Genomic DNA, 12,223 nt, shown 5'->3' on the forward strand with positions numbered 1-12,223 from the left:
CAAGCAGGTGATTCTCGGCACCATCGGGCTTGAGCATAACTAAAAAACACCAAATATTGAGCCTATTTAACAGCCTCTGCGATATATTGGTCAACCACTAATTTGAATGCACATCTACAGAGGGAAATATGAACATAGGGAAGAAATGGATCATATTGCATCATAAAGCCTAAAGCAGTAGGTAAGGCTGGATGAAAACACAGCAAACACTAATTTTAAAGGATAGTGACATCTGACTCCTGGAGATGTCCAGCAGATTATGAGGGGCTCTAAATCTGAAATCTGGAGCATTTTTGTACCAGAACAATTAGAGGAAATAGGAAGTCCATAGGAAGTAATTTCTCTGGAAATGGTACTACATACTTCTGATGCTAATTTCATTACAAAAAAAGACTGTTTGATAGGAAGACATAATAACAGAGACAACATCTAAACCTACTGAAACCTACCCATGTGCAGCAGTGTCTATTTTGTATTGTGTCTCATAAAGGGGTTGTCCACACAACAATGTGACAATTTACTCCTTGTGCCATTCCAATCCCGTATGGCTTTCTTCCATGGAACACAAAAGGAGAAATGTTTAACAATGAATGGGACGGAGTCTTTCAAGCTTCAAAACATGCAAAAGCACCTTATATGTATAATAAAAGTGGTCCACATGACTTAAGCACTATATTTAAAGTCTCTGAAGTCATACTTTTGGCTGAAACCGAATGTGGTGGTCATCTGTAAGCAGAGACAGACAGCTGAAATTGTGGGGGTGAATGGGTCACATTGCCAGGCTGTAAATAACTGAAAACAGCAGTAATTACTACTTTTACCATTTTTGTGAAACTTGCGTTCTGTATTGCAGACGGAGGCTAATGTGTATGGACAGCCCATTGTTTAGTTTCCACTCAAGTCAATTTTAATAAATAAAAGATATTCCCTGACTCCCATATTATTTTGCTTGCTTTGCACATTTTGACTTTAGAAATATGTGTATGGCTTTCAAACGAGCCAATAAACCACAAAGCTTGCCAGTCCTAAATTATCAGGCAATAAATCATCTTGGAGTTATGTGTGTTACAGGGTGCCATTTTTCTTTTTTAAGTTGGTTTTTGAGATGATCTGAAATTCAAGTCATGGTTTTATGTTTGTCCAATCCAAAGGTATATTTGGAGTGGATTTGTATGTTTTTCTGGCCAGTATTTTGTCTAATCCCAGAATTTTGAGCGAAATTATTGATTTAGAATTTAACTTACATTAATGAGTGATGATTTTCCCTAATCTATATGGTAATAGTTGTCTTTCTGGTGTCTTCCAATCTTGCTGATTAATTGAAACAACTTTTTGACACATTTAATTCAGCAAGCGTCCGGTTATTTTCTCTGAGTGTCTCAGATTCAATTTAATTTTGTGTAAAAATATAGAAACTTTTGGAAGTCTGTTCCAATATTGAGCTTAGGAGGAAGTATAAAAATCATGGTTGATGTTACTAATGGTTTGTTTAATTTAAAATTTGTTAAAAAAAAAAAAAAAAACAATATTGGTCGACCTCTAATTTTAATATTGTGAAAATTTTAATCTGAGTGAAGTGTGCAATTTTTCAAAATTCTAATAATTCTTACTTTCATCCCAGATTAATATGCAGGGACAACTATTAGCAATTTGTACGTTGATTCCCATGAAAATTGTAAACACTGGTTCTGGGGTGCTTTCAAAACATTGTGCTGTTTGAGCGGCCCGACCTAGCAACATTTGCTCAACCAATGGCAATAGTTTGGGGTGGGACTAACTGTTTACCTTACCAATGGAAGTTGGGGAAAGTGTTCTGGAAACGTTTTTGTAAAGCCCTAAAAATTTGGGAAGAATATAGCTACAGGCATTGCTCCAAAAAAGCCCTTTCCCTAACCTTAACCGTGACTGCAAGTGAAGCCCCCTTTTGGATTTGCCGCAACCTCCTTTTGGAGTAGCCACACACCCTTCTGGAGTAACCTCGCCTTCTTTTGTAGATTCCACCCCCATTTGGAGGTCTCTAACTTGCAGCTATACCCACTTGTAAAATTTGGACAATTCCATTGAGGATGCTAGTGACAGAAATAACACTTCAGCTTGCTAATGTAATTTCTGCAACACTACTGCCACTGAACGGAATTGCAAAAATGTTTGTTTTTAAACCAGCTTTCAGAACACGCCCCTCATCTTCGGTTCATCAAACAGTTCTGCCCCCAACTCACGCCATTGGTTGAGTAATGTTGTTGGAGCAGTGTGATGAGGAGGAGGGTGGGGCCAGGCCGTAAGTCTGCACGCCCGGCCCCCAATGACCATCTGCCTGGGGCAGGAGGACCCACTACCGTCCACTGGAGGAGGAACAGGCTGTCGTCCCCCAGAGTTTGGGGACTGGGTGAGGGCTGGGCAACAGCGTATCTGGGCGCCAGTGAACCAGGTATTTCCTCTCAATTCTCTCTCTCTCTCTCTCTCTCAGCTGCTCCGCTTTGCCATTTCTCTCTCCTCTCTTCGTCCCTCTCCCCAGCCCCACAGACGCAGAGAAAAGCCTGATGCACGGAAATGAATGGGAGATGTACATCATGCCGGGGGTACCTCGGCTGAGGCAAAGGAGGGAGGGGTGTGACGAGGAGGAGGGAGGTGCCTTGACTACGCACGCCCGGCCCCCAATCGGACTAATCAGCCGAGGAGAGGGATAAACGAAGCGGGATGTGGCAGTTCAGGAGAGAGAGAGCCACGTGCAGCTGCAGTGTGTTTATGTTTTGCGTCTTTTAGTTTTCATTTAACATTATTTTGATGGTCCCACCTCCTCCTTTCCATTTTAAACTTGTTACAGGCGGGTCTCTCAAATCAAACAGGAATTTTTATAGCACCAAAGAGACACTGTATTTACAGTGTTCGAGAAAACGTACCTATGAATGGCTTACTTACAGTTGTCTCTGCATATTAAGCTGGTATAGAAGTATTTTAACACTGATAAAGTTACATACTTCAGCTTTAAAGGATCAGAAATGTTAAACACAATGTCATAGTTACTACGAAAATGAAAACAGTGTTGACTTATGGTTGTTATCCACCACTGCCATCAAAACGCACTAAAAACAAAGCAAGTTCTGTAGTCTTTTTTAGTCGATTACTTTGACAACTGGCCTTCTGGGCATCTGACACCATAGTCACAATCTCTCATGCCAACCTAACAGCTGAAACAAACCCTTCACATTCCTTGGATCACCTGTGCTGCTCTGCTGGGAAAACACCACATTAGCTCTCAAATCGAAAGAGTGAACTTTTCCATGGAACTAAAGAAATACGCTTTACACAAACTCAAAGGAGACATATATTTAACAAATTGCAGAATGTGGCCACACAAAAGGATGCTTAAAGCACACTTAAAAATGTATGAATGCCACGGAACTAAAAAACATCAAGCCAATTGGCATTTACTTTAAAGATAGCACAAACACATTTCTGAGATAAACATCTCACAAAAAGAAGTTGGGTTTTAAATGATGCAACTTATATACGGCCCAAAATGAAGACGCTTGGATCCATTTAGGTTGTCAAATGTTAATGTAACATGAACTACACCTGTGGTTCCTCTGCTAGGACACCTGTGTGAACTTGAGGGACTTCTAACCTCCACTAAAGATCACCTTGACCCTAGTGTGTCACAATAATTGCACAAATGGCTCAGAAAAGTGAAGTTAGTTAGTAGAAGGTTGCTAGAAGGTATCTAGCATCGTTTGTTTGCCCATGCGACTTGGTTTGATATTTGGATATCTAATGCAATGACGTTTTGAAGTGTGGCTTATAGGTGCATCCAGTCATTTTTTCCTCATTAAAAAAAGTTTTACTCCTAAAGACGTGAATTGTAATTTTGCAATATATGCAGAAAATCATGACCGCTCACATTAAAGACTGAAGACTTCAGTCATATCAGTAACCTTATAAAAGCCGTTTTATTCTACATGGAGAGGGTCCACACATGGGGGCGGCCATATTAGAATCACATGATCAGCCGAATACTACTGGCTTAATATCAGTAACCCTCCTGTTATTTGACACTTTCACTCATTGATTAAAGTAATCATGGCTGATTGTGTGTGATCAATCTATTTCTACAATGGCATCTGAAACTGAAACTATTGATTTTAAATGATGCTGCATCCAAGCTGCTAGGTGTCAAGTGTATGTCCAAGCTGACACAAAGACAAAAGTTACTGAGGGCACCTTTAAGTGTCCACATGCTTCTGGACACTTAACAAAAATGAGCAGTGCATGAGGGCAAAACGAAACTGGATGCATTCTGACTGGCTCCAGATGACTGTGCAGATTTGGTCCATGATGACTGCAGCACTAGGAAAGAAGTGCACATGCACACCATCATCACCATCACCATCTTCTCCACCCTGGACATCTGTGACACTCTTAAAAGTATTTACTATGCATGTCTGAAATATCATCTTAAAGTTGTTTTTTTTTCACAGTTTTACTACTTACACTCTTCACTGGTCACATTTAAATGCCTATGCCTTAACCGCACACCGAACAAATATCACTATGCAATACAGCACTTATGCCACGAGTTTGTGTTCAGTGCGCAGACACCATAGACATCAAGCAGGAGAGGAAGAAACTTTAATGTCTCGCGCTGCAGTCACCGTCGGGACATGAGAAAAGGGAACGGAAAGTTTGTCTGTCTAATTCAAAAGAAATATACAAGTTAAAATAATTTCTGTTTTTAATAGCTCACCTCTCTGAGTTCAGGGCAAAAAATAAATAAATAAAAAAATCCAATGTGCCGCGCGTCTCCTTTAAGGACAGATCAAATCCAGCGCAGCGCGAGTCCACCAATATCAGATTTTCCTCTCTCAGATTGTCCTTCGCGTGAACTGTCCCATGTCCAACCATATATGCCACAGTGCCATTGTAATTCCAAAATACACTAAAATCTTTTCCCCATTGAAAATATCTCGTGGGAGTCTTTCGCTCAAACTCCTTTCTGCTTAATCAGTGCCGCTTCTCAACTGTGCTCGAACGCGCGCTGCGCGCTCCCGCCTGCAGCTTGAGCGAATGGGCGTGGTCAACTGCGGTGATGGACGGCCGCCGTTTTCTGTTACATTTTTTATTGCACATTGCATAAAGAACAGTGTGTACTGCATTCAAAAAATACGAGGGGAAAGTATTTAAAAATATATGTATATCATTTATAATTCATTAAAAATAAATAAATAAATAATGTAGAGTTAAATAAAAAAGGATTAAGACAATGGGTGGCAGCCACTGATAGATCAGTGGTGGCAGTGGCAGCCTTTCCAGAGAAGCAATACGTGACTGTTTACGTAACATTTTTGTCAACCAATCATTGTCGCGCATTGAAAGTAGGCGGGTAAATACGGCGCAGGAGGCGCTCTGCCCCTCATTACTGTCGCAAAACGAGGAGGAGCGCGACATTTTCTTTAGCATCACTGAAGAGTTTACGGCACCTGTCCTCGTTGCTCTTGTGATAGAGGGAAGGTGGATCCTATGACAGCCTGGGAACTGTGATTTTGACAAGGTAAGAGAAGTTAAATCGTCAAATTATAATTCAGATTATTGTGTATATAATTAAGTTTGTAAATAGACAAAGAAGGCTGAGAATTCAAGTGTATTTGCTTTGCAATCGGTAGCTTTTTTAGAGCTGCAGCATTGCGCAGTGCAGAAATTATCCTTCCTGTAAGAACTTCTTGAAATCTCATGAGGGGTTTCTAAATAATTTCACGTTAAACTAATACTAGATGCCTAATAAAACAGTAGTGTATGTAATCTGCAATATTTGAAAGGTGTATGTATATGAATATGAATAAGATAAGAGATATGAGGTACGTTTTTATATATATATAAAAGTACTAAGAAAAACAATATAAAGTAGTGTGCAGGCAATAAGTTACCTTTTCAGAAAGTACTGTGGTGACACCACAGATAATAATACAAAGTATACCATGGTACTACTGAAGCATAACCATACATACGTACCTTGCTACTAGGTTGCATGTCCAAGAACATGCTATTGCCATGGTAAATGGTGTTAATATGGTACCATGTGCAAAAAACATGTTTGTACCATGGTATTTTTGTTAGTGTAATGATGAACTAGCATGGTACATGGTTTTGCCCAGGTAAATGTCCATAAAACTTGGTATTACCATTGTACTGTCTTAAAAATATGGCATTGTCGTAGTACATGTCTGAAAAATGGTATTACTATAGTACTATATCCAAAAAACCTTACCACTGTATTGTGGTACTTTTATTTTTTTATCCAAAAAACATATTGTACTATGGTATTTTTTTGTTAATGTACTGTACTGCCAAGGTACCATGTCTAAAAAATATAGTATTGCCATGGTAAATGACAATAAATTGTATTACCATAGTACAATATCCAAAAAAAACATTTTGTACTATGGTACTGTTTTGTTAATATACTGTATGACCAAGGTACCACATCTAAACAGAACATGGTGTTGCCATTGTAAATGTCCAAAAGAATGGTATTACCATAGTACTATATCTACAAAACATATTTTACTATGGTACTTTTTTGTTAATGTACTACCATGGTACATGTCCAAAAAAATATGGTATTGCCATGGAAATGTCCATAAAACTGGTATTACTATGGTATCATGTCTAAAAAAAAAAATGGGATTGCCCAATTTCCATGTCCAAACAACATGCTTTGTTGTACCATGGTACCTTTTCAAATAAAAAGATACATTATATGAAGTATAAATATCTGTCTTGCATATGTATCGTGCAAAAGAAGTGCCTTGCATATTCAAATCAATGAAAACTGCCTTCTCATCCACACAGTAACTGCTGCTGTCACCCGGTTTGCCTTGAGAATGGATCCAGTGGTCCTGAGCTACCAGGACAGTCTGCTGCGACGCTCAGATGTGGCACTTTTAGACGGCCCCCAATGGCTCAACGATCAGGTCATAGGTTTTGCCTTTGAGTACTTTGCAACCGAGCGCTTCAAAAGTCTGGGCGAGAAGGTCTGTTTCATCAGCCCTGAGGTCACCCAGTTTATCAAGTACGCCTCCAGCCAAGACGAGCTCGCTATATTCCTGGAACCATTGAGGCTTCCATCTCGTCAGTGGGTTTTCTTAGCTGTCAATGACAACTCCAATCAGTCCGCCGGTGGCTCCCATTGGAGCTTGCTTCTTTATCAGCGTGATGGTGGCAAGTTCTCTCACTACGACTCCCAGAGTGGAGGCAACTCATTGCACGCCCACCGTATTGCAGCCAAGCTTGAGACTTTTCTGGGCGCTGGAGGTAAAGTATCCTTTGTGGAGGAGCGGTGCCCTTTGCAGCAAAACAGCTTTGACTGTGGCATGTACGTGATCTGTAATGCAGAGGCTCTTTGCGAGAGTGCAAGAGTCAAGGACTGTCCACGCCTACCCACTCAGGTCATAACACCCACCTATATTACACGCAAGAGGACAGAATGGCATTCGTTCATACAGAGACTCGCTAAGGACTAACTAGCTGACTTTGTACCAGCAACATCATGTTTGCATGAACTGTATTAGCCAATGGGGGGAGTGACTCACTACCATCAATTAAACTGCATTTGTTCTTGAACGAGCATGTATTCGTCAAAATAAATTGTTTGCCAACTCTTAAAGGGATAGTTTACTCACTATTTACACACCCTCGTGCCGTTTCTTCTTTCGTGGAATGCAAAATGAAGCAAATTTTTTCCTTACTAAAGCGAATGGGGACGGATCCGTCAAGCATCAAAAGGACGAAAGAAGCGTCATAAAATGATCATAAAAGTTGTGTATGTGATTGGTACGCTATTCCAAGTCCTCTTAAGTCACACAATAGCTTTGGGTGAGGAACAGGCCAAAATGTAAGTAGTTATTTACTGAAAATCTTCCATTCGCGTATTTTAAAATATGACTTTGCACGCCATGCTTGACCTCAATAGGCGTGTTGGGTCAAGTTTGAATATGCAGAAGTGCGAATGAGAAATGAGAGCTTATCAATGAATAACAGATTCAAGTTCAGTCTATTTCTCTCACAAAGTTGTCAGATGGCTTTGGAAGACTTGGAATGCTGTACACAAGTCATATTATGGACTTCTTTTTTTTAAAGATTGATAGACCCAGTCCCCATTCACTTTCATTGTGTGGAAAAGCGCAGCATGGACATTCTGCCAGACATCCCTTTTCCACTGAAGAAAGAAAGTTGTACGGGTTGAAACGACGACAACATTTTCATTTTTGGGTGAACTATTGAATACAATGGCATTTTTCATCCATAAAAGGACTTGTGATCAGTTAGCAGCACAAGTTGGTTGATTGAGAATGTATTCATGCTGATTTGTTTAGATTAGTAGCATGAAGTGAGTGTCCTCATGTAACTGAATGTGTTGCTTGTTTACACAGTGTTTTGCTCAGGGCTTTTTTGAGAAGAATTCAGATGACAAGAGTGCGATCTGTGTTATATAATTGCCGTCTAAGATAATGTTTGCCAAGGAAATGTAGTAATTGCTGCTACTACACATGGGTTGAACGCAAAATAGCAGACTATTATTTATTTAACCGAGTGCACCCTCTCGCTCTGAAAGCTTCTAAACCTCACACCAGCAAATGCATGATTGTATAACAGTTTATTCTCCAGAGGAACTGAGTGACGCAGATTAGAATTAGCACATTATATATCATCCCAATAAATGGTACTGCATGCTGTGAATATACGCACATGTCTGTTATTCAACAGAGATGACTTTAACTGACCGTCGTGTGTGCAGGGGATGATTTCCTTTACATGCAAATTTGAAAGACAGTGGAAATCAATACTTGTGTGTAAAACAAGACCAGACTTCTGATGGAAATATTTGCATGGACGTGTGCAGTGCTTTACTAAAATATTGGGATCTAAACCAACTCTCCAACATTAGCGAATTACACATTCTGGAAAAAAAAATTCTGTGATATTTGATTTTTATTTTAAAGCACTGAAACATTTATTTTAGATGAAATTGTTTATTGTGACATTGTAAATTCATAACAAAAATAAAAGAAAACCTGAAATATGCCTTTGCAAAAGTATTTAATCCCTATATTTTAAGATTTTCTACACTTGTTTAGTTCTTCCATCATTCCCTATCCTCTTAAATCAGAAAAAGTTCTGAAATTAAGTAATATACCATATAAAACCCAAATACTAAAGTCCATATCTTGTATTGCCATTAGTAAGGGATACTGTACAGTCAGCCGGTTGTTATCGCAAAATAAACCCTGACAGGGTGATCAGGACCCAGACGGCTACTAACCAAATAAATAAAATGGACATGAAGTATTGATCTGCGTTGAAATTATGTGAGAATAAATGAATCGCTGAACATCTGAAATCTCCCTCTGGTTTGCGCTCGGAGTTCTTGACTGCTCATTATCCAGCTTATTACAAGACTACTTGCCAAATAAATGGACATGAAACAATTGATCTGTTTAAATAATTGTATTAGCTTACTTGTAGGGTGTGAACCAAGAAGCGGGAAAGATGACCCTGTCTGATATGTCCTAATCCCAGATGTGTGGTTGTTACTAAGAGATATCAGACCTCTAAATTGCACCATTGACCCATCAGAATAGAGTATCCAGAAAATGCCAGATTAGAATGCACTAATGAGGCTTTTCCACTGCACGGTACAACTCGACTCTGCTCACTTTTTTGGGGTTTCCACTGTGGATAGTACCTGGTACCTGATACTTTTTTAGTACCACCTCGGTCGAGGTTCCAAGCGTGCCGAGCTGATACTAAATGTGACGTCAACACCCCGCTAGTTTTAAAGTTAGCAACAGCGATAACAGTATCATTTGTTCACTCAAATTTCAAATTGTGAATAAAGAAATGGCTGTGCGCAAAAACACGCCATGGTCAATAAACGAGGTGCAGACCGTCCACTCGTTAGCGATTAGCGAAACTATACAAAGTCTCTCAGGAAGTGTCTCAGCTGTTGGCCGCACACGGCTACCACCGGACCTACCAACAGTGTAGGGAAAAGTTTAAAAAACTTAAGTGACTACAGAACCATCAAGGAAAAGTGGAAGTGGTTCGACCAAATGGACGCTATCTAAACTGGCGAGCAATGGGAGGGAGAGCGCCCTGGACTCAGCCATGGTGGAGGATGGTACGTTTTGTTACGTTAACTCTATACTCTGCTTGAAAGCTTAACTTTATTTAGTTGACCAGCGACTGGATGCTTCCAAAACAACCAGACCAATTTAACTGTTACACTTGTGTAAAATCACCATGCAACAACGGCTTTAAGCAGCACAATGAGCTAGTAGCTAACAGCTAGCGTTCATGTTATTGTTTTGGTCAGTTTGTGTCGTGTTTAAGATGATGTCACGGGAGTAGAGGCGGCACAACTATTATGATCAACCTATAGTCCCACCCACGCTGATGCGGCAATAATCTGCAGTGGAAATGCAAGATCGGAAAAGTGAACTAAAACGCATTTCTAACCATTTGTGAACATTCTTTTTAATGGAGTAAAATACTCCTTTAACCTTCTTGCAACAGTGTACACATAGAGTCATAAGTGGAAAAAAGGCTAATAGTTCTTAAATTGAATGGTTTTACTGGTCTCATATTTTGAACGTCATGAATAAATGTATTTTAGGATTCACTATTATGAATTAAATGTTGTATAATATATATAAAATCACAATCCATTTACTCACCCTTATGTCTTTCCAAACCTATATTTTAGCAAGGCAAGTCAGTTCACTCGGCAGCTATCTTTGGAATGCCTCTGGGCAGCTATTTTCAATGTAAACAAGTGGCGTACAAGTGCAGCTCTTATCTACTTATCTGCTTATGGCAAAAGACCAAAATCTCCAAAACAGTTGGTCAAGATTACGATCAAAGAACATATTTCAAATCAGCAGTAAAAATCAGACAATAGTGGTATCATGTATCGTACTTCTTTACCTCAGATCACGCAATTGTGCATGTGCGTTCTCGAGTTGATTTACGTGATTTTTGTATCTAAAAGCTGATTCGCTCTTTTACCTGTAAGGCGGGACTTCCTTTTCTACAGCCATTGGGCCTAATTTTAATACTAGTGGTCCGTCTCTGCTAAATAGTCTCTGGCCTGAATGACTTTCATTTTTCTGTGGAACACAAGAGGACAACTTTTTAAAGTCAAATGGGTTTGAAACGGCATGAGAATTTAAATTTTTGTCCCTTTAAGGCCCTTCTGGAGACTCAAATAGCCCTCTGGGCCTTAACATGCCACCTTTAGAGGGGTAAACTGTGTGTATTCTGACATGTGATGACAAAGTAATGTCTAGTATGATGTGAAAAGTACGTTATTGATCATACACACCTATATTTGGGCCTGGTGCTTTAACATATTCTGTTACAGTATGAGATTTCTAACTGGAGAGCAGCCTCAAATGGCTTCTTGCACTTTCGCATTGGCTTTGTGACAAGCACCAAAAATTCCGTAACAGATCTCATCTTGATTATCATACTCCTACAAGTACACACAAAGACGTGTGGGGGGAAATATCAGATATGATTGACGTATGCAAAAGTATATCTAGATGAGTTGTTGACTCTCATTTGGGAATGTCGCTATCTTAAATCTATACCCTTCGCTGTTGTGTTCAGATACTCGGGTTGCTGTGAGAGCACAGATAGTGAAAATTTGCAAGATAAAAATTCACAAAATTTTAATTTATTATAATATATATTATTAGTTAAGACAGTTTTGAACTATCCTGCAAATCAATGAAAACCTTCACATTTTTGTAATGGCTGTTGGGTAAAAAAGGACCACAGTAAAACAACACTGGAATACATCAAGCAAGGGTTTGACTGTGTAGGCAGGTAGATGTAGGTAGATTTTAACTAAAAGGTTGAATTGTATTTTTCATAAACTTAAACGCACTACAATGTATTTTGTTCAAAACAATGGTTTGATATTTTTGTTACCTTTTACATTTCTGCCGTTTCATAAATGTATGTAATTTAATATATATTATATTTTGTGAAAAGTACGGAGGCCCTTAGAGGACAGGATGAGAATTAATGTGGATTTTATCTGAAATAGCTTTGCGTTCCCTTGTAATACATTTACCATAATAATAATAATAATAATAATAATAATATAGGAAAACAAAATCTATGGTAATGAAAGTCATACGTTTGTGGTTGGCAACATCAAATATGA

The 12,223-nt window shown here is 39.1% G+C and overlaps 2 protein-coding genes across 2 annotated transcripts in view; one reads left to right on the forward strand and one right to left on the reverse strand.

Moving 5' to 3' along the window:
- myo9aa (myosin IXAa) overlaps nucleotides 1–4,997 on the reverse strand; it is a 185,454-nt gene extending 180,457 nt beyond the window's left edge. The window contains 1 exon segment of the mRNA XM_052146821.1: nucleotides 4,742–4,997. The gene's annotated coding sequence lies outside the window, so the exon portion shown is untranslated.
- Nucleotides 4,998–5,426: 429 nt separating this feature from the next.
- On the forward strand, nucleotides 5,427–9,064 carry senp8 (SUMO peptidase family member, NEDD8 specific). The gene is made up of 2 exons (XM_052151345.1): nucleotides 5,427–5,545; nucleotides 6,844–9,064. Exon 2 carries the CDS (start codon nucleotides 6,876–6,878, stop codon nucleotides 7,512–7,514), a length of 639 nt encoding a protein of 212 aa, XP_052007305.1. The 5' UTR covers nucleotides 5,427–5,545; nucleotides 6,844–6,875; the 3' UTR covers nucleotides 7,515–9,064.
- Nucleotides 9,065–12,223: the final 3,159 nt, after the last annotated feature.

This window comes from Xyrauchen texanus, chromosome 2 (genome assembly GCF_025860055.1).
Source record: "Xyrauchen texanus isolate HMW12.3.18 chromosome 2, RBS_HiC_50CHRs, whole genome shotgun sequence".
NCBI classification, from domain to species: Eukaryota; Metazoa; Chordata; class Actinopteri; order Cypriniformes; family Catostomidae; genus Xyrauchen; species Xyrauchen texanus.

Bases quoted from the DNA above. Each gene is read 5' to 3' on its own strand.
- senp8 (XM_052151345.1), top strand. From the start codon at position 6,876: ATGGATCCAGTGGTCCTGAGCTACCAGGACAGTCTGCTGCGACGCTCA.